At 45.4% G+C, this 22,287-nt stretch overlaps 1 protein-coding gene across 1 annotated transcript in view; it reads right to left on the bottom strand.

The window, feature by feature from the left end:
• LOC115329817 (enteropeptidase-like) overlaps positions 1 to 20,749 on the bottom strand; it is a 42,589-nt gene extending 21,840 nt beyond the window's left edge. The window contains exon 1 of the mRNA XM_029991490.2: positions 20,701 to 20,749. Coding sequence (XP_029847350.2) covers positions 20,701 to 20,749 — 49 coding nt within the window. The remainder of the gene's footprint in view (positions 1 to 20,700) is intronic.
• Between the last annotated feature and the right edge of the window lie 1,538 nt (positions 20,750 to 22,287).

The raw sequence follows: 22,287 nt of genomic DNA, 5'->3' as shown, positions 1-22,287 counted from the left end.
GAGACTCCAGGCTCGTCGGGGGCGCCGCGATCAGTTTTCGCCCGCGCGAAGCGGGATTTTTCAATACTGTTCTCAAAGGTGTTTGGATACACTTTGGACTACACTGTTATGAAAGAGCAAGTTCGGAACAAACAACACTGCCACAATGTGTAGCACCACGTAAAGATCGGTGGTCGGCCGAATTCAGCTCGGCCACCGATCCCCCACGTGTTGCTGCGTATTGCGCGTGTGTAGCTCTTACACTAGCGGGTGTATACGCCGAGGTCAAAAGTTATAAAGGAACACGATATATATATTATTGAACACTAAGCGTCGTACCGCGTTCCACGCGGCGGCGTGTGTTTCCAGAACACCTCCGATTGGACACATTTCGTTTCTTGTGCATTAATAAGACAGGTAGGAAACGCCAGAAAGCCAAGGTGGAGTGGTGTAGGAGTTCGAAGAAGACGACGAGCTGAATGGCCGCGTTGGAAATGGGCTCCGTAAAGGAAATCTCAACGGCTAAGCCTAGCCGGGAATATTCTGAAACTATTTCTGCTTCTGCCCCCTCTGCACCAAGTACAACGGAATACAAGATTTTACTGCCACCCCTTCCCAACGGTAAGCTGCTCGAAAATTCACTGATTCTTCATGGGGACCCATCAGCCCGGCCATACCGCATCGACGATTTCGGTCCTGCTTTGAAGAAAATCATCAACCCAAATGAGCTAGCTTCGCTTGGGGCCTACCAGTACAATCATGTGTGGCTGCTCACAGTGCGTTCTGCCAAGGAAAAAGAAAGACTGCTGCAGCTCCGAGAGATCCATGTAAAGAACAAAACATGTTTGATAATAGACGGGAGCAAGACTGCGCTGTCCATGAAGGTGCACTGGGTTCCAACTACCGTCCCAGATGCAAACGTGGCCAGCGCGTTCTCTACGTTTGGAAAGATAAAAAGCATCGTTCGAGACAAGTGGCACTACTCCGGCTTCGAGGATGTGGAGACGACCACAAGAATACTATCAATTGAATTGAACGAAGGTGTGACTGCGGACAGCTTGCCGCATCAGCTCAGGATTTTAGGAACAACCGTCCTTGTCTCCGTGCCTGGCAGAGCACCGCAATGTCTGCGATGCAGGCAAGTCGGACACGTCCGAGGCCAGTGCCGTGCTCCCTGGTGTAGCGCATGTCGAAAATTCGGCCATGATCTCGAAGACTGTGTCCCAACGTACGCCAACCGAACGACTGCATCTCTCCAGATTCCTGCAGACTACTTGATGGACGAAGAAGAAACAGCACAAACAGAGGTTTCGGCAGAAGTCAGCACCGCTCACAGGACAGCCTACGTCGAGGCAGCCTCACGGACTGAGAAGTGCGTAGACAGGTCGGCGTCGTCATGCTCTGCAACGAAGGAGACAGTGAGCAATATTGTCATCACCAACTCTTTCAGTGCTCTCGTTCCTGAAGACCAAGCTGAAGAGTCAATGCAACCAGAGGAAGAGGCATCCGAAATGGACGAAACCAGCGACAAAGAAATGCTCGGGAAAAGAAAGGGAGACGAAATTCTGTGCACCACAGATCCTGCCTCAACATCTCAATGGGAGCGGGCAGAGTCAAAGAGGAGAAGGAAGAGGAGAACAAAATCTCTATCTCCCAAATCTCCCATCACCGATCAGGATTCCATCCTGTCCGGCCACGAGGACCCGAAGAGTCAGTAAGAGACGCTTCACTTTGCTCCATCACCTAATACGTTCAATGAACGACGATTCTTATGGTGCTTTTACAATCGGGACTTTTAACGTAGCCAGCCTTATAAGTCAACGCCGTAAGGTATGGCTAAAAGAGATTCTTTATCAACACAAAATTGATATAATATGTCTACAGGAAACCAAAATCTCAACTAGGGAGCAAGAAATTGATCTTGTCACCTACTTCCAGGATACATATTATTGTTATCACGCTCCATCCTCTGGCCTAAGTGCTGGGACCGCTATCTTTCTGCGAAAAGCCTCACGCCACTGCAGTTTCGTTGACTGTGAGCTAGCAGCAGATGGTCGCACAGCTGCCATAGACGTTTTGGTTGGCGAAGAATTAGTCAGAATAGTTTCCATCTACGCACCAAACAACTCTTCGGATCGTTTAACGTTTTTCAAAAGCTTACGTTTAACTTTAGACACCCCAAGTAAAGTTATCTTAGCGGGTGACTTTAATTGCGTACTGTCGCGGAACGATTGCACAACTTCTGGATGGAAAAGTGATGGAAGCATAGTGGAGTTGAAAAACATTCTTCATGACTTCGACCTCAAGGACGCGACAGGAGACATAAAATGTTTTGATCCCAAATTCACCCATTGGCAAGGTGCTTCTCATGCGCGGCTTGATAGAATTTACATCTCAGGTGAAATCCCCAGTGACAAGATTCAATATACTGCGAATCCCACTCACCTCTCAGACCATGCGCTAGTGTCCATCTCGTTTAAAAGACAGACAGATCGCTCCACACGTAGTTCAGGAATTGAATCTTGGAAGATGAACAACACAATTTTGGAAGATGAAGTATTTCGCGAACAAATTCGTAAGGAGCTAACCGTTCTAGCCGAAAGTGAGCCAATCGACGCTTGCAAATGGGAAGCGTTCAAATCTTATGTGAAAGTGCAAGCGGTCATCCGAAGCTCTGTAGAGAGTGCACGAAAAAAGGCCAAAGAACTAGCTCTCGTAAATGCTTTACGATCCTTCGTCACTGAAGAAGAACGACGCCCAGGCGTATTTATTGAAGATATTAAGAACATAAAAAACAATTGCAACAGCTTATTGAACAGCGACACTGGGGAGCGCTCATTCGAAGTCGAGAGCTGACACTAGAACACGAGGAACAGCCATCTAAAGTTTTTCACACATTCGAAAGACTACGACGCAAGCGTAATGCTATCACCGCGGTTCATCATAAAGACTCAATAGCATCTACACAATCAGATATATGCGCTGCGTTTGAAAGCTTTTATGGAGACCTATTTGCAAGGACGGAAACCTTGTCGGATATTCCAGAGAAGGTGCTCTCCTTACTCCCTAAGGTTCCAGAAGAAGCGAGAGAAATAATAAACTCTCCCATAACACCGAGAGAGATACAGCGAGTGATAAAAGAGCTCCCTACAAACAAGAGTCCTGGTCCTGATGGCATTGGTGCTGAATTTTATAAAACAATTGCGGATATTGTTGGCGCTTCTCTCGTGCACGTATTTGAAGACATCAGGAAACGAGAGCTCCTGCCACCGTCAATGAGGAAAAGTCACGTAGTATTAATACCCAAAAAAGCCCGTAATGAGGGAGCACCAGAAGTATCCGATTTTCGTCCCATCAGCTTACTTTGTACGGATAATAAAATTCTTACAAGAATACTGGCACGACGACTCGAGATAGGACTTCGTCATATCGTCGGAGACCACCAGAGCTACGGCTTCAAAGGTCGTTCCATCACACACAACCTTCACCGGATGCGCATCATGTGCGAAGCTGCTGAACAAGGTTATGCACACCTAGCTGCGCTTCAGCTAGACCTAAGTAAAGCATTCGACAGAGTCGACCGGAAGTTTCTATTTTCCCTTATACGACACTGTGAACTGGGAGATTACATTGAGAAATGGATTTCGATAATTTACACGGACATTACAATGAAACTCGTCATCAATGGGAATGTAGGAACCTCTATTTTTGTGCGCAGATCAGTAAGGCAGGGCTGCCCGCTTTCGCCCCTTCTGTTTTCGTTATATTTAGAACCACTCTGCCGCACTGTACTTCACAATACTTCGATCGCTGGATTCCAATTTTCCGAACACGTCCTGAAGTTTCTTGCATATGCCGATGACATTACCTTTGTATGCTCATCTAAGAAAGAAGTGCAGATTGCTCTTGAGCTTGTAGAGAGCTATAGCAAATACTCCGGTTCTTCTTTGAATCGAAAAAAGTCTTGCGGTGCCTGGCTCGGAGACTGGGGAACCAAACCTTCTAAGTTTATGGGTATTCAGTGGTCAGAATCAGTGACGACCTACTTGGGGACCAACTTAGACCTTCATGGAGGTGCGGCGTCCTTATGGAAGAAACGCATCGGAGCACAAGGAGCGAAGCTATTTCGATGGAAATCCCGGCACATTTCTTTTTTTTACAAGAAGCTACCTGTGCAACGCCATATCATATCCAGCCATCCTCTATTCTGCGCAAGTGATGCCCTTCTCTACTGCCACGGCAGACAAAGTTCAGCGTTCCTGGGCTGTTTTTATATGGAAATCGTCCATGGAACGAATGCGACGTCAAAACCTCTTTCTAAGTCTTGCAAAAGGAGGCTTAGGTCTCATCAATGTCGGCCTAAAGCTCGTCATTCATCGTTTCCTCTTCTTCCGAGATCAGCAAGACCCCTTCATACTGTCTGCATTTCACCACCTCGGTGCGTCGCAACTTATGGCATGGCAAGTCACCACTGCTACCCCTACACCCTTTTCTCGAGTGCTTTTCTTTTACAAAGAAATCGCCCAGTCAATCCGCCTGCTGCAAAACACTTTTTCGTGGGACTTTCTTCTGAAAAGCAACCGTAAGCAACTGTATTGGGCTACAGTCTCCGCGCTGATTCCTCCTCCGCTTTACAGACCCTTGAAGAACCAGCCAACCGACAATGACGTATTTAATCGTCTAAAACGTTTGCCCGTCGCCACATCATCGAAAGACTTCTTTTTCAAGTTCCACATGGAAGTGCTTCCCGTCAAAGTGTGGCAGCAGGCCAAGGGTTTCTTCGTGCCATGGTCACACAATTGTGATTTATGTGGTAAAGAAGAAACACTCGAGCATGTGTTTATTTTTTGTTCCAATGCAGAAATATTTTGGGCCGAACTACAGTCTTTCTTTGATCTGGACTTGCAGATTAGTTGGTGTACCTTGAAATTCCTACGGCGGCACGACCAAAGGACGCTGACTGACCTGACTGAGATAATCATGGTTTTAGGCCTACATTCGCTAGACATGACAGAGTGCACACTGAACCCTAAACCTGCGTGGCGACACTTTGCTAGCAAATTGGAGTGGACTATTAGAATTTTAGAACCAGTAGAAATAGAAAAAGATCTGAGAGACACTCTGGTGAAAGGTCAGAAGGTAGCACTAAATTTTCATGCCTCAGGAAGACTATCCGTCGCCTTCGCATGTGCCTCACTCTAATACACTTTTAACATCTTTGAGTGTAATATACATCCAGAGGCGAGTTTACTATACTCTTTAACAATGTTGTAACCTTTAACTGATTTACTTTGCACCTGGGTCATTTAATGCAATGTCTAACATATGTAACGTTCTTTTTCTGCTCTAACATATGTATATACCTCATTTCCTTCATTCTTGCTACTTATGTTTTTAACATGTAAATAAACAACTGCTTTAAAAAAAAAAAAAAAAAAAAAAAAAAAAAAGGTGGAGTGGTGTAGAGGTTAGCACACCCGACCGGACATTGGGAGGCCCAGAGTTCAAATCCTGGCTCCGCCGTTTTTTGGCTTTCGGCGGGTTCCTGAAAACTTTGATTCCTTTATTCATTGGATGAAGTACGGTTCATTCATCTGCACATATTCGTTTATACCCTCCTCGGAGACCACGTACGATGACGTGAAGTGCCCGTGTTGTATATTCAATAACGTGGCTCTTGATTCTCGCAGATGATTATACCGTGTCTCTAAAAGCTCATAAACAAAGAATACTACATGTACACGGGGCGAGACAAACAGTGGGAGGATTTCTGGAGCACAAACGAGCACGTACCACGTGACACTAAGCGTCGTACCGCGTTCCACGCGGCGGCGTGTGTTTCCAGAACACCTCCGATTAGACACATTTCGTTTCTTGTGCATTAATAAGACAGGTAGGAAACGCCAGAAAGCCAAGGTGGAGTGGTGTAGAGGTTAGCACACTCGACCGGACATTGGAAGGCCCAGAGTTCAAATCCTGGCTCTGCCGTTTTTTGGCTTTCGGCGGGTTCCTGAAAACTTTGATTCTTTGATTCATTGGATTAAGTACGGTTCATTCATCTGCACATATTCGTTTATACCCTCCTCGGAGACCACGTACGATGACGTGAAGTGCCCGTGTTGTATCTATCTATCTATATATATATATATGTGTGTGTGTGTGTGTGTGTGTGTTTGTAACTGGTGTGCCACTTTTACGCTCTGCGAGCCAAGAATTGTTCGATATAATTTAAGGCTTTTCTTCCCTATGTCGGGTGGATCGACGTCATGGCTTTGTTGAGTTTCTAGTACGATTTTCTTTTACTTCATTCCATAATTTTTTTTAGCATTTTGTACTTCATAAGTATTTCCTAATTATGCACAGAGCACACGACAACCGCCGAGAATAGGCTGTTCCTGCTCCTTCACGGCTGTCATGGTGTTTTTGGTGCCGAACATTCCTGAATTAGCCTCGTGTAAAACAGACGCGGTCGCTTGCTGTTTGGGAACAGTTGCACTTCGGCCGGTGCAGTGAATCAAGCTCCGTGATACCTTTTTTTTTAACGTTTTATAGGTACAAGTTCGCCTTATAAAATATTTATTTTAAGTTTTAAATTCATCTCATACTGTCATCCTGTGACACGATTCATCTGAGATTAGGATTATTACTCGTTGGCCTATGATTTGGGATATTAGAATGTATTTTAATTGTTCTTTCTAGTTTATCTGTCATGCCACTCATATTGGTAAATCTGCAGTTATCATACTGGGACTGATCCCTCGTATATCTAAACGTTTTTGTGAGTGTTATATGCATACATAGGTTATTCTCGTCTCTAATTATATCTAGAATAGTGCTTCGATTGTATGGTATGTGCGCAGCGCACCCGATGCAGCAAAAATAGCGATCATACAGGAACATTTTGTGCGTTTGGGGTATGACAGATATATGCCTAAGATTCTTTTTTTATAAGTGTGAATGCTTATTTATTCATAAATTCATTAAGTGGTATATAAAAGACGGCTATCCCAAGGTGTAGATATTTTTGCAAAATAATGCCCAGTGATATTTACGCTCTGAGCTTCTGTGCACAGTGAATAATAATGCACCTGCTCGTTTGAATAGGAGTGCTATTTTTACCCTCACTATCAACATATGCCATCATCAATGACAAGAATTCAGACATCTGTAAATCAATCCGAGCATAAAAAAATTTTTTGTTTTAAATAATTATGTTAAAGGACAACTCCTCTGCATTTTTACCGTATTTGGTGTGTGATGTATTTAGTCGAAGTCGGCGACCCTGAATTACGAGATATAATTTGTTTTCTGGTAGTGTGTATAGTTTTGTAGATATCGCGAATCCAAGTATCGTTACGGCGGCACGGCGAAACCGAAACTACCGGCTGAAGCAGCCTGGCAACATTGATACTAGTGGCGCGTCGTCGGCATGACCTAGTTTTGGTCCCGCGCTCCCGATCCGACGCACCGACAATGTCGGCTCAGTCGCACGTGGAGTTTTAAAACAGAAGGTAAGTTGCACATTTTCTTTTTCACCGCTTCACTTTCTTGATATGCACCAAATGTAGTAAGTTTTAGTCTCCATTTATAAATTTGCCAGCCAAAAAGCGAATCCAACTGCTATAAATATTACGCGGTCAGTGCCGGCGCAGCGTAACTGTATTTGTTTCTGCCTCGCGGACCTAGACAAAAAGAAATAATGGGAGATAGATGGACATATGTATTCACAAGCGGTCTAAGTTGTTGAAGCTAAGGTGCCTTTATGTGTACGCTAGTTAAATCAGCCGCGACCTGCTGCGTCTGGCCGATCGTGCTGGAGCAGCACGATCGGCCAGACGCGAACAGCGACGGCACCGCATCATTCTTCAAAGACGCGTGTTTCGTGGAGAAACACGCAACAGTCAGCAGCCGCAGATCCCGTGTATAGGTGTCTGGCGCAAAGTGCTGGGAGCAGAGCTTCGCGTCGGAGCTCGGAGTCGACGGTCTTCCGAAGTCTATCCGGCAAACGGCACCGACCCACACTTTGTGCCTCTTCCGGTCTCTTGGGAACTTGTGGAACCGCATGTCCATGTTGTGCACCGGATTGGTGGTGCAACCCACAGCACTACAAGCCGCGCTCGACATTGCCCAACGCGAGTCCGGCAAGTCTCTCCGGCTCCACGACACGCGCGTGAGCGAGCAGCACCGCTTCGCTCTCTTCCGCGCTGTCGCGAAAGCAATGCTGGAGTTAAATTAACTGCCTGGACGCTAATAAAAATAGGACAACACAGGATAACGTGGTAAGCAGCTCTTGCCGTCAGCAGATTCGCAGAATGCCACGGGAAACGAAGCGTCCGCGGCGTCCGTACGAGAGCGTAGGACTAAACCTACGTCATTGCCCAGTGTTGCTTCACTAGCTCACCCGGTGCCAGCGTTGCTCACCCGCTTTTGGGCCGCTAACCAAGCCGGGAGAACATTTTTAATATTGGCTTTAATCGGCAATGCGGCGTCGGTTTGACGTGATATTTTGGGTATGACAGTATTTTGCCCCCCTAAAGCGATATCAGTCATGTCGATAGGGTCGACTTTTTGAGGGGAGTTGCCCTTTAAGTTAAAAACAAGGTTGAATAAGATGCTTATTTCTTAGCTGAGAATTTTTGTTATTTTCTTTACTTCGTTTTTTATTATGTTTGTGCAGTATTTGTACTTCGTTTTTCAGTACGTTTTACGTTTTATTACGTTGCGCCTCAGTACAGAATATTAATATTTATGGGCATATAAATAGACCTATGACCAAAAAAAGTATTTCCAGATTAATAACTACTTTATATAGCAACTGGCCTAATAAAGATTGATCCTAACGGTATCTTCAGCTTTTAGCCTCACGCTCCAAAAATACCAGGAACTTTTGCTCTGTTTCAGTACAGGAATGATGTTTTTAAATTATCTTTATTTTGTCGCAATATTATTGATCAGATTGATTTGAATAATTAAGTTGTCAACTGTTGGAATCTTGATGTATTTGAAATCCGGTTAAATTTATTGCATAGTTAAATTGCTCGGGTTCGTAAATCAATATTTGTGATGTATACTGCTGTGTGTAATGATCTTCTCGCGTGAGTTGTCGATTTTTGCAGTTAATCTTAGATTTACTTTTCCTTTTAATTTTATATTCATTTGATCAGCTGCTTAGCTAACTTCTTAGGCATGGTTAAATATTACTTAATCCTCACTTCGTTTCGTTCAATTGTTTTGCGTGCATTATGAATATTCACGGTGTTTCTATATAGTGCCTTATATTCACAACCTGTCTCACAAGTGTAGTGTGCCATCAGTCATTTAGATGGCACCAAATGTTTATAGTGCGTGTTGTTACAACTAGATGGCGCCACGTGCCTGACAGCGGTACGCGCTGTATCTGGATGCTTGTACATATTGCAAATATAACCACTCTTGACCAAAATTCCGAGCTGGCGTGACGTGTCTTTCTTTACCGGTGTGCCTGGGTCCGAGCCACCGACCATCTCGCGTCTCACGCGCCACGCAATGTAAGCCTTTCTGTATCATTACAGTCTTTCCGAGGCGCTGTCTTTGTCGTAGCTTTCATGTCTCTTCCCATCCCTTTCATAGTGGCCCTCCGCGATCACTACATTTTGGCGACGAGGTATTTATTAATTTTTCCATTTTAGCCTCTCGTGAGCTTTTGATCAGACTCCGTGCCGGAGATGAGTGGTCACAACACCGGAATGTATAGTTTTCTTTTGTGTGTTAGTTGATGTTGTAGCGTTCAAATGTAAGGTCATTTTGAATATTTGCATCCACCGCATCGTTTCCGCATGAAATTTAATACATAAAATACTGTCGACACATAGCGTAACTGCTGCCGTTTTGAACGTCAACGTTCCATTTCGAAGGTCAGTAGCGTTAGACGTAACGCGTTCGAATGGTTCTTTTGCTCTTACGCATGTAGTGTGCACAGCACGGAAGCGTCCTCCTCTTTTTCATGACTCAGGAAACTGTTGTCGTTTTCAATTGGGGTTAAATTTTTATAATTCTTATTAACCTTTGAAGCATTGTCTCGCAGCGGTAAGACGATGCCGACGGCTTCGCTACCGACGGCACCAGCATTTCTTCCCATGCCTCGTGGCCCTGCGCTGCCTTGGCTAAGTTGGAAAACGTCGTTTTTGAATTACCTTGTGGCCATAGAGGCCGATGAAAGCTCTACGAAGCGCAAGCGTGCACTGCTGTGGTCGTTGCTTGGCTTTGAAGGCCAACGAATAATTTCAACATTTTCTAAAACTGTTCCCGCCAGCAGCGCGGCCATTTCTGAATTTGACGAACTCGTAGCGGCACTCGATGACCATTTTGCTGCCAAAGTTAACGTTATCGTCCAACGCAGACAATTTCTCGCCCTCGTCGAGTCCCCGGGAGAGAGCGTCCTCAACTACCTCAGTACACTCAGGCAACTAGGTTCGTTTTGTGATTTTGGTGAGTCCCATGAAAACCGCATCGCGGAAGTCTTTTTGACCGGGTTAACCTCATCCGGGGTACAACATCGGGTAATCCAAGAGTCAGCGGGAGCTTGACAACCTAACCCCGAACGCGTTGTGTTCCTAGCACAGCAGTTCGAACAGGCGTCTTGAGATTGCGATCGGTACCGCCAATTTTCCTCTAGTTTTCTGCGTTCTGGAACGCCAAACGCCCTTCAGATCGCACAAGGGGCTTCCATTTGGCGTGAACAAGATGACTGACGGTGGCATGCCGTTTCCTCCTCTCCCGCAAATGTTTCCTTCTCGTCGCGTCACCAGTCGCGCGCACATATCCGCGCTTTCGTTAGCCGAACGACGCGTGATGCTCCACCTGGCGCGCAAACTCTTGGGCGCGGGGCAGAGTCGTGTCAGTTCTGCGGTCGTCGACCCCATATACGTGAGGAATGTCCTGCTTCAGGAATGCCTTGTTTTTCTTGCGGCAAACTGGGTCACTTTTCAAATGTTCGCCGGAGTTCTTTATTGTTTTTTTTCCCGATCGGGTCTAGAGGTGGGAAGAGACTAAAGGCGTGATGCCTGACGAGGTCTCTGCCCCTAACAGCTCTAGCACAGCATCGCAAAATAGCGCAAAACGTTCGCGTAAGAAATGCCGTCAAGACAACATGTTGTAAGCACAGGCACATAAAAAGAAGCATAGCAAGCAGCCGCACAACAGTTTTGTCAGAAAATTTAAAAGCCTGAGCGGAATACATAAATATCAAATATGAATATGATTTATGGAATTGCATAGGTTTGCGAACACAGTGTCACTGCCTACCAAGATTTCTTTTAGCTTTTCTTTTTTTTTTTTTAATTGTAGTATATTTTATAGCTCTTCCCCGTCGTCAGCTGCCACCGATCGTCTTCAGCTGGCCTTTCCGCCGGGACGTGGTCGGGCCGCCGGTCGCCGGTACCAGCGGCTTGGAGTTGGCCGTAACCAGACACCCAGCCATGGAATCGTGAATTTTCCTGGCGAGGTGGAGCAGCAGCCGAACGTTTGCACTGTTGGATCACCGGAAGTCCCTCCAAAAGAACGCGCTGAGTGGCGCCCACGGAATTTCAACGCAGATGTACAGGTGGATGGATTCAAATTGCCTTTACTCATTGATGCTGGTTCTGAGGTTTCAATTCTGTCTGTAAGCAGGCTTAACAAAATCAAACCCAAGCAGCACATTTGGCTAAAGAAACCGCCGCGCATTCTTGTGCTTTACCTCAGAGGTTCTATTTCTGCCATGGGATGTTTTCAGACCAAAGTCGGCTTCAAAGAGCGATCCGCCGAGATGCTTTTCTACGTTGTTCGAAATGGCCGATCCCTGCTGGGGACAGATGCCGTGCATGAACTTCGTCACATTTTGTGGTGTAGTCCACTCCGATGTATCCATGTCAATTCAGCGGACTCTCGCGCAGCCTTCCCGGGCCATGTTAAGTCAGCCCAGTTCTCTACCGAGTCCTTCAAGTGCTCCCCGCAAGCGCACCCCAAAATCGTCACCTGTTCTCGGCGATCAGCCGACCACCTCATCTGTATATTACTCAAGTAAAGGTGTCTTCGGAGACCAGCCTTCAAGCGATCCGTGTGCGTCGCAATGGAGTCCACATTGAACACCGGTGAAAGATGTTTCTAAACTTCCTTGTGGCTTTGAAGAATTCGAAGACTGACACTGTCACTGTCCGGCCCCAAGTTCCGTCGGTACAGGCCAAACTACATCGGTTACCGATCACTTTGCGTGGTGCTGTAACTGCAGAAATCCAGAAGCTCGAGCGCCAAGGCGCTATCGAGCGCGTAAGCGCATAAGAATGGGTATCCCCCATCGTAGTAGTCAAAAAGAAAGACGGTGGGATCCGTATGTGTGCCGATCTTAGGGCGGCGAACCAGGCAGTCGTAATAGACTCTTTTAGCTCCCCCACACCGATGAACTCCCTCAGTGGAGCACCTCATTTTTCAAAGTTGGACTTTGCGTCCGCATATCACCAGGTCCGCCTCGACCCGAAGACCTGTGATTTAACCGCGTTTATTACCCATGAAGGGCTTTTTCGTTTTAAACAAGTTTATTTCGGTCTGGCATCTGCGCCAGCGGCCTTCCAACAGGTCATGTCCAAAATCTTGAATCACTGTTGAGGAATCCAGTTCTACCTGGACGATGTAATCGTCTATGGATCGTGTCACAAAAAGCAGGATGACAATCTCCGTCAATACTCAGATGTATCAAAGAGACCGGCATGAAATTCAACAACAAAGCAGTTTTCTGTGTGTCCGAACTTTCTTTTCTTGGCCATCGTCTGTCTGAGGAGAGCCTAGCACCCCTTCCGTCAAAGATAGACTCGGTCCTGAATTTTCCAGTTTCATCAGAACCTTCACAGTTGAAGGCCTTCCTAAGTCTAGATGAATATTACTGTTAGTTTCTCCCGCACTCTGCTACCCTCGTAGAACCCCCCCGTAGGCTTCTTTGTAAAGGAGAATCTTTTGTCTGGTCATCTGAATTGGAGGACAGTTTTCAAAGTTTAAAGTCCTGTCTTCAACAGGCACCGCTTTTTGCTATGTTCGACACCAATCTTCCAGTCGTCGTCTCGAACGACGTATCCTACTACGGGCTAGGAGCTGTTCTCTAGCAACAGCATGGAAAGCAGCTAAAGACTGTTGCTTTCGCTTCGCGCTCGCTTACTGAAGCAGAGTTAAAGTACTCCGCAGGAGAAAAGGAAGCTCTCGCAATCGTATTGGCCTGCGTAAAGTGGCATGCATGTCTTTGGGGTCGACACTTTGATATTCACACCGATCACCATGCTCTTGTCACATTAAGGTCCACTCAACGGACAGGTGTCCCTCAACGACGCATCAGTTGCTGGACGGCTAGACTTTTCAATTTCCATTTCACCATGAAGTATCGTAAAGGCAGCGACAATGTAGTTGCCGACGTTCTGTCCCGTCTTCCGGTCCCAGATACCGAAAAAGGTACGGCTTTTGAAGAGGAAGTAGTTTCAATTGTCTTTGCATGCTTCACAGAGAAAGAATCAAAAGAAGAAACTGCAAAAGATTCTGTATTGCCAATTATCATGACATGTATTTCCAACACATGGCCTGCAGAAGACAAGTTGCCAAACCATATTTGTTGTGAGAGACCTGCTATCAGTTACAGATGCATTGTTGTTCCAGTGAGAGAAGATAGTGGTTCCGTTCACCCTCCGCGACCATGCAGGTCATTGATGTAGCACAAGAAACACACCAAGGTATATCGCACACCACCAGCATCATCAGGGAACTTTACTGGCGGCCGCATCTAAATCAGCATGTCAGGACCAGAGTTCAAAACTGCACAGTATGTCAGTCAACAGATAAGCCCGCAAAGGCATCCCCGCACCTCTTCAACCAGTTGAATTTCCCACTCGTCCATGGGTAAAACTTGGTAGGGATATTGTTGGTCCCTTCGAACGAGCTCCTGCTCAGGAAAGATTTTTTTTACCACATTGGTAGATCACAACAGCTAATGGCCTGAAGTGGCACCAGCCCACAACGTCACGACTGCCACAGTCATAAAGTTCTTGAAGTCTGTCTTTGCCCGCGAGGGTCCGCCACAAGAGGTCACGACAGACAACGTTCCACAATTTATTTCAAAGTAGTTCAGCGATTTCTTGAAGACGCATGACATCAAGCATGTAAAGTCATCCCTCTACCATCCCCAAGCTAATGGGCAGGTAGAGCGATTCAATCGAGTTATTAAGTCTGTCATTCAGTCGGCTCTCGTCCAACATCATCCGCTTTCTGAAGACATTACTGAATATCTCGGTGTTTACCAAAGTACTCGTCATGCAGCGGCAGGAGAAACATCAGCATTTTTTCTACAAGGTCGCACTCGCCGAACGCGACTGCATCTCCAAGTGCGAGGGACCCCAGAGTCCGCCGTCCCTCCACATGTCGTTCAGGAAGGACTTCCTGATAGAGTCAAAAAGTATCAAACAAAGATAAAAAAAGTGTTCAGATCCCAGGCGAGTATATCAGCACCCTGCTTTTGGTCCTGTTCAATCGGTGAAGGCGTTCGACCCAACATTAGAGGAAAAAATGGGCAGCAAGTACGCTCCACCGCAACGCATAAATAAGCAAGTAGGACCAGACACGTATAGAATAGATGACGGAACCACATGGAACGCTGTCAAGATAATACGTAAAACATTCAAACCTCCACAACATCAGCTTACATTGTAGTGTCTTATGGATGGCGATATGTTAACAACACCGTCCAATGCGGCTCCAGCTTTAAGTCTGGGCCAAGTGCCACCTGAGGGTCCGACACCTGCAATTCGGCGTGCTGCGGCCCCGAGTGTCACTCCTGTCTTTGCGGCCTCTGCTGCCGTTCCTGTTTTTGCGGCCCATGCTGCCGTTCCTGTTCTTGCGGCCCCTGATGCCGTCCACACCGCAGCGGCTCCCGATGTCGTCAATGTTACTGCGGCACTAGGTCCTGACCATGTTCTTGTGGTGCATGGCGTCGTCCACCGTCCTGCGACCCCTGGCGCTGCCCAAGTTCCTGTGGCAACGGGCGTCGTCTATCGTCGAGCGGCTCCTGCAGCCTATGTTCCTGTGGTGCCTGATGCTGTCCATGTCCCGGCGGTACCCGGTGCCCTTCCCGTTCCTGTTGTACCCAGTACCATCCCTGTGGTACCTGGTGCCGTTCCTGCCCCTGCGGTACCCTGTACCGTTCAAGACGCTGGGGTTCTCGGTTGCATTCGCGCCACTCCAGTCCCCGGTGCCGTTCCTGCTTCCAACTCCCAAGTGGCCTTCCGCGCCCCGTCGGTTCCTGTCCTGCCTGCCGTTCGGGCCTCCAAGGTCACTGGCGAGGAGGGTCCTGAACCTCCAGTTCCCTTAAAAAGGGGCCCTGCAATCATATTTAAATGTTTACCTTTTTTCTGGCTTCCACGTCTCTTGGGGTTCGGGCAAGCCAACGGGCACCGAGAGAGTAACTAAATATCAGTGCGTCATATTTTAACCGGACGACGCGGAAACCTCTTCCACCGACGAGGGCGACCCGGGGTACCGAAAGCGCGCAAAATGTGACGTCTTTGGTCCTGGGCTTACTACTGGTCAGAGCCGCTAAAAGCTTCGTTTTAATCGAAATACAAAATATAAGTGGCACGAACCGTTTAAAATATTTACAAAAGTTGTTTTTGTTCAGTATTTTAGATCAGACAAGAAACGAATGTAGTTTATAAAGTGCGGAAACAAGAAATAACCTGTCGACAAACCCGCCACCAAGTGGTGGAAAAGGCGGCGCATTCTAGAAAGGAGTAGTGGGATCAGGCGCCGACACGGAAAGGTCCAGGATCTACGGGGCGGCGCTGCGGTCGTAAGGACAGGAGGATCCGACCGGCTCCGACCGTTCCGAAGGCCTTCGGCGAGGAGCTTTGTCTTGCGGTTTGGCCGTTTCGCGGTATGGCAGCGCAAAGTGGCTAACATTCTGAACTGACCTTTACCCCGTGTTTGCTGTAGTTTGTGGCCAATGAAGTGTCATGCCGAATTAGTATTTAATCGCGCAGCAAATGCAACGAGAGCCGCTCTGGCTGCCCGCTGCATACATCCTATCCAGAATATGGTTTAGTGGCGCCCTCTCGTGCCGTCGACACGGAGTGCGGCAGCCGCGAGCGCTCGATAAGCGACTACCCCTCCTCTACTTCACGGCCACTCTCAAGAAACCAAGGACGTCATGAGGGAGCTTATTTTTTGCTTGCTTTTGTAATTTTAATTTGCCTATAACTTTTAAAATAACGGTTCAGTACGCTCAGGTTCGGTGCAAACTAAAAACCAGTAAAAAGCCCTTGCAGGGTCCCTTTAAAGCAGTGCTATGCTAAGCACCGCCTCAGGTAGATCTGAGCTTGAATTCGGCTATTGAAGCGAGCTCTCATCTTCCAGTTCTGCAACGACGACGGTCTCGGCGGAGTCCCTGAGCTCCGTGGGGTCAGGGGTTGCAGCACTTCACAAACCCCCGGTGGCTCCTACTTTAACAGAGGGCTTTGGAGAGAGTCCTAACGTGACGCTAGAATCATCACCAACAGCAAGTGATCGCGATCGATCGGAGCCATCCAACCGTAAGACTCCGCAGGCATCTCCGTCGGATAACCGTCGCCTAAGGCAGCAGAGACGCCTGCCGGAACGATTGAGAGACTGTGTTAGATTTTTTTTTTCACCCAGTCACACTACGAGTAGAACATTTGACATTTACAGTTATTCAGACATGCAGATTTTTGTTTTATAAGACTAGTGCTTTTGGTGCACACTTCAGTCTAAATGAATGTTTCTCGACAAAGAGCAAAGCGTCCCCGGTAATTACTGCGCCCTTATGTGTAGTTCCTTTCGTCCTTACATTCCCTCCCGTCACTGCATAGTTTTTTTTTTTTTGCTAGTAGTGATTGGTAGGATTTTTGTGTGCGTGAACTCTGTATTTGCTTCAAAACGTAAGCTGTTTTCCCCTGTCCCATATCAAATTATCCAACATTCATTTTCTATTATGGGAGTAGAAGATGTAGTGTGCCATAGATGGCGCCAAAAGAGATGGCGCCACGTGTCTGACAGTGGCGCGCGCTGTCTCTGGATGTTTGTACATATTGTAAATATAACCAGTCTTGATCAAAACTCTGAGCTGGCCTGACGTGTCTTCCTTTACCGGTGTGCCTGGTTGGTCCCCTGCCACCGACCATCTCGCGTCCCACGCGCCACGCAATGTAAGCCTTTCAGTATCTTTACAGGCTTTCCGAGGCGCTGTCTTGGTCGTATCTTTCACGCCTCTTCCCACCCCTTTCATAGTGGCCCTCCGCGACCACAACAGCAAGCTTAAAAAGTTAGCGAGTGGAGTCAACGTCAACGTTGTTTCCTCTGCTCCGCAAAAACTTTCCAGCTTATGGAAGCGGATGAACGGGTCATATATTCTACCAGAACGCTGCAACAAGTACCACAAAACCAAGTTCATTTCCTGTGCAGAAGGAGTGATTTATTCTTTCCCTCTTGCCCGCGGGAAGCGTTACGTCGGGCAGGGGGCTCGCTGTCTTAACGATAGGCTTCGAGAACATAACAACAACGTCATTAACGCTAACTCAGGTCGTCTGGGCATTCATTGCAGAGATTGTGGATGCTCCCCTCTCTAAACAATTGCGCGGTACTTGGAAGAAGCTAGAACAAACTAACTAGAGAAACTATCGAAGCCGCTAGCATAAACCTGCTAGATGATATAAGGTTTAAAAGCGCAAACAGCCAGGGACAACAGAAAATAACAAACGATAGGGACGATGTGCTACTCTCAACTGATTGTATTGCTAGACCGTTCATCGCTTTTATAGACAACTCATCCACCGTTTACATTTCAAACAGCGCCAACAGCCAATAAAACACCTTACAAACACCCATCGAGATAGGTCACTTCTTTATCTAGTAGGCTAACAGATGGCGCACTGATGCACTTGTCATTCTTCTTTTTAATAAAGAAAGCCTCTATAATCTCCCGCTGTTTTTTCTTTCGCTTTTTGCAAGAACGTTGTTGACTCCAAAATCGGCTCGCAACCACAACGCTTGCAATGCTCCGACAGATGATCCCCCGAACTGTTGCGTGCAGATAGTTTGTGCTCTCTGACGTTTATAGGAGGGTGCTGCTACGCAACTGGGCTACTTATAAATGAGTTTGAGTAGATCGTTGTTATACCTCCGATACCGATACCATATAACAATAAGTTGTCTGTGTGAAGGCATCAACGGAGCATCGGGTGGCGTTATCAGGGTTACTAAAACGTTCTACTCAAACTCCCTATTAACCGTAAAATACAATATACATAGACTACCGTAAATTGTATTGAGGATTTGTCGGCCATAGTTTGGTATCGAAGGCGAGAAAAAATGTAACAGTCCACGATCTTTAAAACCCCAACGTGATTTCGAGTTGCTTTGTAATTTCAATTTTTTTTTTTAATAAATGTATCGTTATAAAGTGTTAATTCTCGCGATATACGTCGCAAAATGTAAATACAAAGTATTGAAAATAAAAATGCAAATGCAGTCGAATGTTTACCTCTAAGTGAAACCTCTCGCATTTTTGCATTGCTTATTAAGACTGAAAACTAGTGCTGCATAATTGATGAGCAAAGTTCCCGATTAAACATTATATGCATTAGTTGTGATCAGTAGTTTCTAAACAATTAATTGGTTTTGTTTTATGTTAGACAGTATGGGGAGAAATTAAAAATGCTTGCTTTACAACTTGGTTCATATTCATTAATTTTAGCAGGCTGCGCCATCGCGTTCGACGGAAAGCCAGTTCAGTATTTCTTGTTGTAATCGAGCGTTGTAAATTTTGTAACATGCTGCAAGTATGTATAACATATATAACATATTATATAACATGTTTGAGATATTAAAAAAAAATAATGGTTTGCCTTCTTTACGGGGGTACAGGGTCAGTTTTTAAATGAGGCTGTGTATTCCACCACGAATGTCACAGCAATAAGTAGTAAGAAAAATTAGAAAGATGAGACTTTGTCATCCTGTCACTTTTTCCTTTGTCTTTTACGGTTTGAGTTTTCTTTAGGGTTCTCGCCCCAGTTTCGGCTAATTCAAGTTCAATCTCCTACCCGCCTGTTTAGATCTGGATGAGCATCGTACCAGCGTGCGATCATGTATCACGACTGCCTGGTACACGTTCAGGACGTCACGCTATCAGTCGTACTGCACTGGCTAAATTGCTCATCTACAGTGAGTAACAACGCGTGGCATGCAAAACTCCTGCTGTGTCAACAACTGACGATTTTATTTTTTTTTATTAAATATTTTTTTGTTTAAAAGAATGGTAAATATACACGAGCGCGCCTGCCCTCTCACAATAATTCCATAGAAATGTAGTTTTTACACTTTTTAACATATTATATGCGTGGACGTCAATGCAACCGAATAATAAAATAATTAATCAATAAATTGTGACGATTAATTGGGTCAAAACTTTAATTGGTGCCCAGACCCACTTAAAGCATAAAACAGGTTTGCCCAAAATCCGAATTTCAGATAACTTAATGATTTAAAGAATAACACTGCATACCATTCCAGTATTTCAGCGCCTAACAGAATTGAAGTGGGAAGCATTACAAATATAATGTGTTTATCTGAAATTCATCGCTAATTTCAATATTTATACGAATTCAGTCGTTATGTTAAATGTAGTATATGTGTACGCTAGAGAACTCTGTAAAATAATTTACTCTAACGATTATCTCAGAACTTGGTGTCATAATTTCAGCACTCAAGTAGTCAAGTTTCGCACGTGGTACTCAAGCTACAAGTTCACTAATGAGCAACGTGCAGAATATAGCAATGAAAACGAAAAAGGGGAAACTCATAACGACGATATGCTATGAATTATGTCCTTTAGCTTTTGTACACAAAAGTCGAAAGTTTTTTTTTTACATTTCTACGCATTCTGGCTTACTCTGGACTGCAGATGGGATCACTGTGGATCCTATTATTAAGCAGCTAGGCATTTGCTAGGTAGCCGGCTTCAGACGTTGAGACAGCACAGTGTATTGAACAACACATAAGTTTCTTGAGAACTCATATGTCAAAGAGCGGGCTCAAATACCAACAGACCAAGTCTTATATATTTTCGCTTCAATCTTAGCTTTGTGCTAAAAATACTCCTCAGGTTTTTTTTTTCGTTTTTTTTTTCTTTTAATGACACATTTGCCGCTAACTTCGGATTCCAGAAGATGAGTCCTGGACGAAGGAGATTTCTCATTCTGTAACGCAGCGCTTCCATCTTCACCTTCTGAATGAATCAAGCACGCTGAATGAGGCGTGATACTGCGCTTACATCAGTGCCCGATTATATTTAGCCGGTGATTTCAAACGCACAAAAACGAGGAAAGTCAAAACCATAAACTTTTGGCATTACACGTCTCATCGGGTTTTAGCGTTGGGCGGGTTCGGGCTAAATGTGAAATGTAGAAAAGGGTAACATGTTCAGTCTTGCGACATAGATATTAGCAGTTGCCGATTTTACTTTGCATTTCGTAGATACTAGCTAGAGACTTATCGAAAAGACCTCTGATTTCTTTTCAGAACATTCTAAATCTTTCAGATTTAAAAAAAAATTCAACCACCACACAAAAAAAAAATTCTAGGTAAATTTTGCTTGAAGTTTACGGGCTAATAGCCCAGGTACTCTTTTTTTTTTCGTGATCGTGAGAGGGAATGTTTACTTACCGAAAAATGTGCTGACAATAAGCAGGAGACCGAAGTGGCGTGAGCTCATATTTCCTTCCCACGAGGCTATAGAACGCTGCTTTCGTTTTTGAGCGTTAGAACAAGGTTATTTCCTATATCTAAGCCACCGATCAATGGGAGAAACCTCTGGCTGCACTTACGTACAGTTATACCGATACTAAAAAGCCCCTTGCGAGCGAGCTTCTTCTTTTGTGAGGAGCGCTTGACGGCTGGTGTATCTTCGAACTAGCGCTAACGCCAGGACTCGTTCATATGAAGCAGGGAGTGGGCAGTCCATGAACGCGAATTGCCGTAATCATCTGTGCCTGTGTGCCTGAGTCACCGCGGTATGTTTAGAATGGGGAAAGGATTCTCGAAACGGCACATGATGGGTCTCCCCCTTGCTTCTCCGCATGGAAGAGGCCTGACGTCGGTGCTACTTCCAACGTTAGGAACCAGTCCAGTGCTCCTCAGAACAAAAACGGCCGCTCGCATGGAGCTCTTTATTATCTGCATGGCTGTAGACCGTTACGCATGCTGCTTACGAGCTACGCAACCTCAACACAGTTGAATGGACCCGTTGTTTGAGCAATCGTTTTAGCGCACCCCTTACTATCCTACACAAAACGTTGAGGTGAAGGTTACTATGCATAGCAGATTATTCCTTTACATCTCGGTTTGAATTGAAGCCCCTCGCTTAATCTCGAGCGTTCATAGAGGGGGTTTTCAGATATGTTTCGCCGACCGTGTCCGGTGGTAATTTTTAATTTTTACGAAAAATGTACATTTTGTAGACTCAATGCCCAGCAGAGCAAACCCGAAATTTGTTTTGCAAAACAATTGTTTGTCTTTGTGTAAAAGAAAAAATAATTAGAAGCACATTCTCAGTGCGAAGCGCTTTCCGGTGATTGCGCGAAGTTGACAATTCTAGCACCTCTCCCAACAAAACTGTCATGGCTGCGGGTCTAGAAATGTTTACTCAGACACGAGGTATAACGAATTGACTCAATATATTGATCACGTATTGGCGTTGTTATTTTCTAAAAAAAAATCGCAAACATGGCACATTCCGCAAAAATATTTAAATCTCATTTAATTTTTTCTCCACTCGAATATATACCAGAACTTTAAGCTTTGCCAGCGTGCTGTCTTGTATCTGGTTGATATTGGCGCTAAATATAGTTGCCCTGAGCATCAAAATTAATTTATTAGAAATGGTTAAAGGGAGTCGTTTTTATTATGACGAGTTAGTTTAAAACTGAATTAAAGAAAAGTCCATGGTTGATTTTTTCTTTAACTCTTCCACATTAAAGAAGCACTGACAACACAAAGGCAGTTTTTTTATTGTCTAAAACGCTCCAAGTTGGAGTCATAGACTTGCAAAAAAAATGCCGACTCGCTAAGAAAACTTTTGCCAAGCGCGCGTCTTTTTATTTTCCGCGTTTTTCTCTCCCGCTCCTCACCTCGCCGCGTCTTTTGATTTGTGACGTCAAAAATCATAAAATTTAGAAGCTTGGTAGGCGACATTTCTCTAACATTCAATAACGGAAATTGCAAAACATGTTTTCTAACACAACTGCGAAGGCA

The sequence above is a fragment of the Ixodes scapularis genome, unplaced genomic scaffold, assembly GCF_016920785.2.
Source record: "Ixodes scapularis isolate PalLabHiFi unplaced genomic scaffold, ASM1692078v2 PGA_scaffold1__304_contigs__length_218370807, whole genome shotgun sequence".
NCBI classification, from domain to species: domain Eukaryota; kingdom Metazoa; phylum Arthropoda; class Arachnida; order Ixodida; family Ixodidae; genus Ixodes; species Ixodes scapularis.
This window is presented reverse-complemented; position numbering and strand designations above follow the sequence as displayed.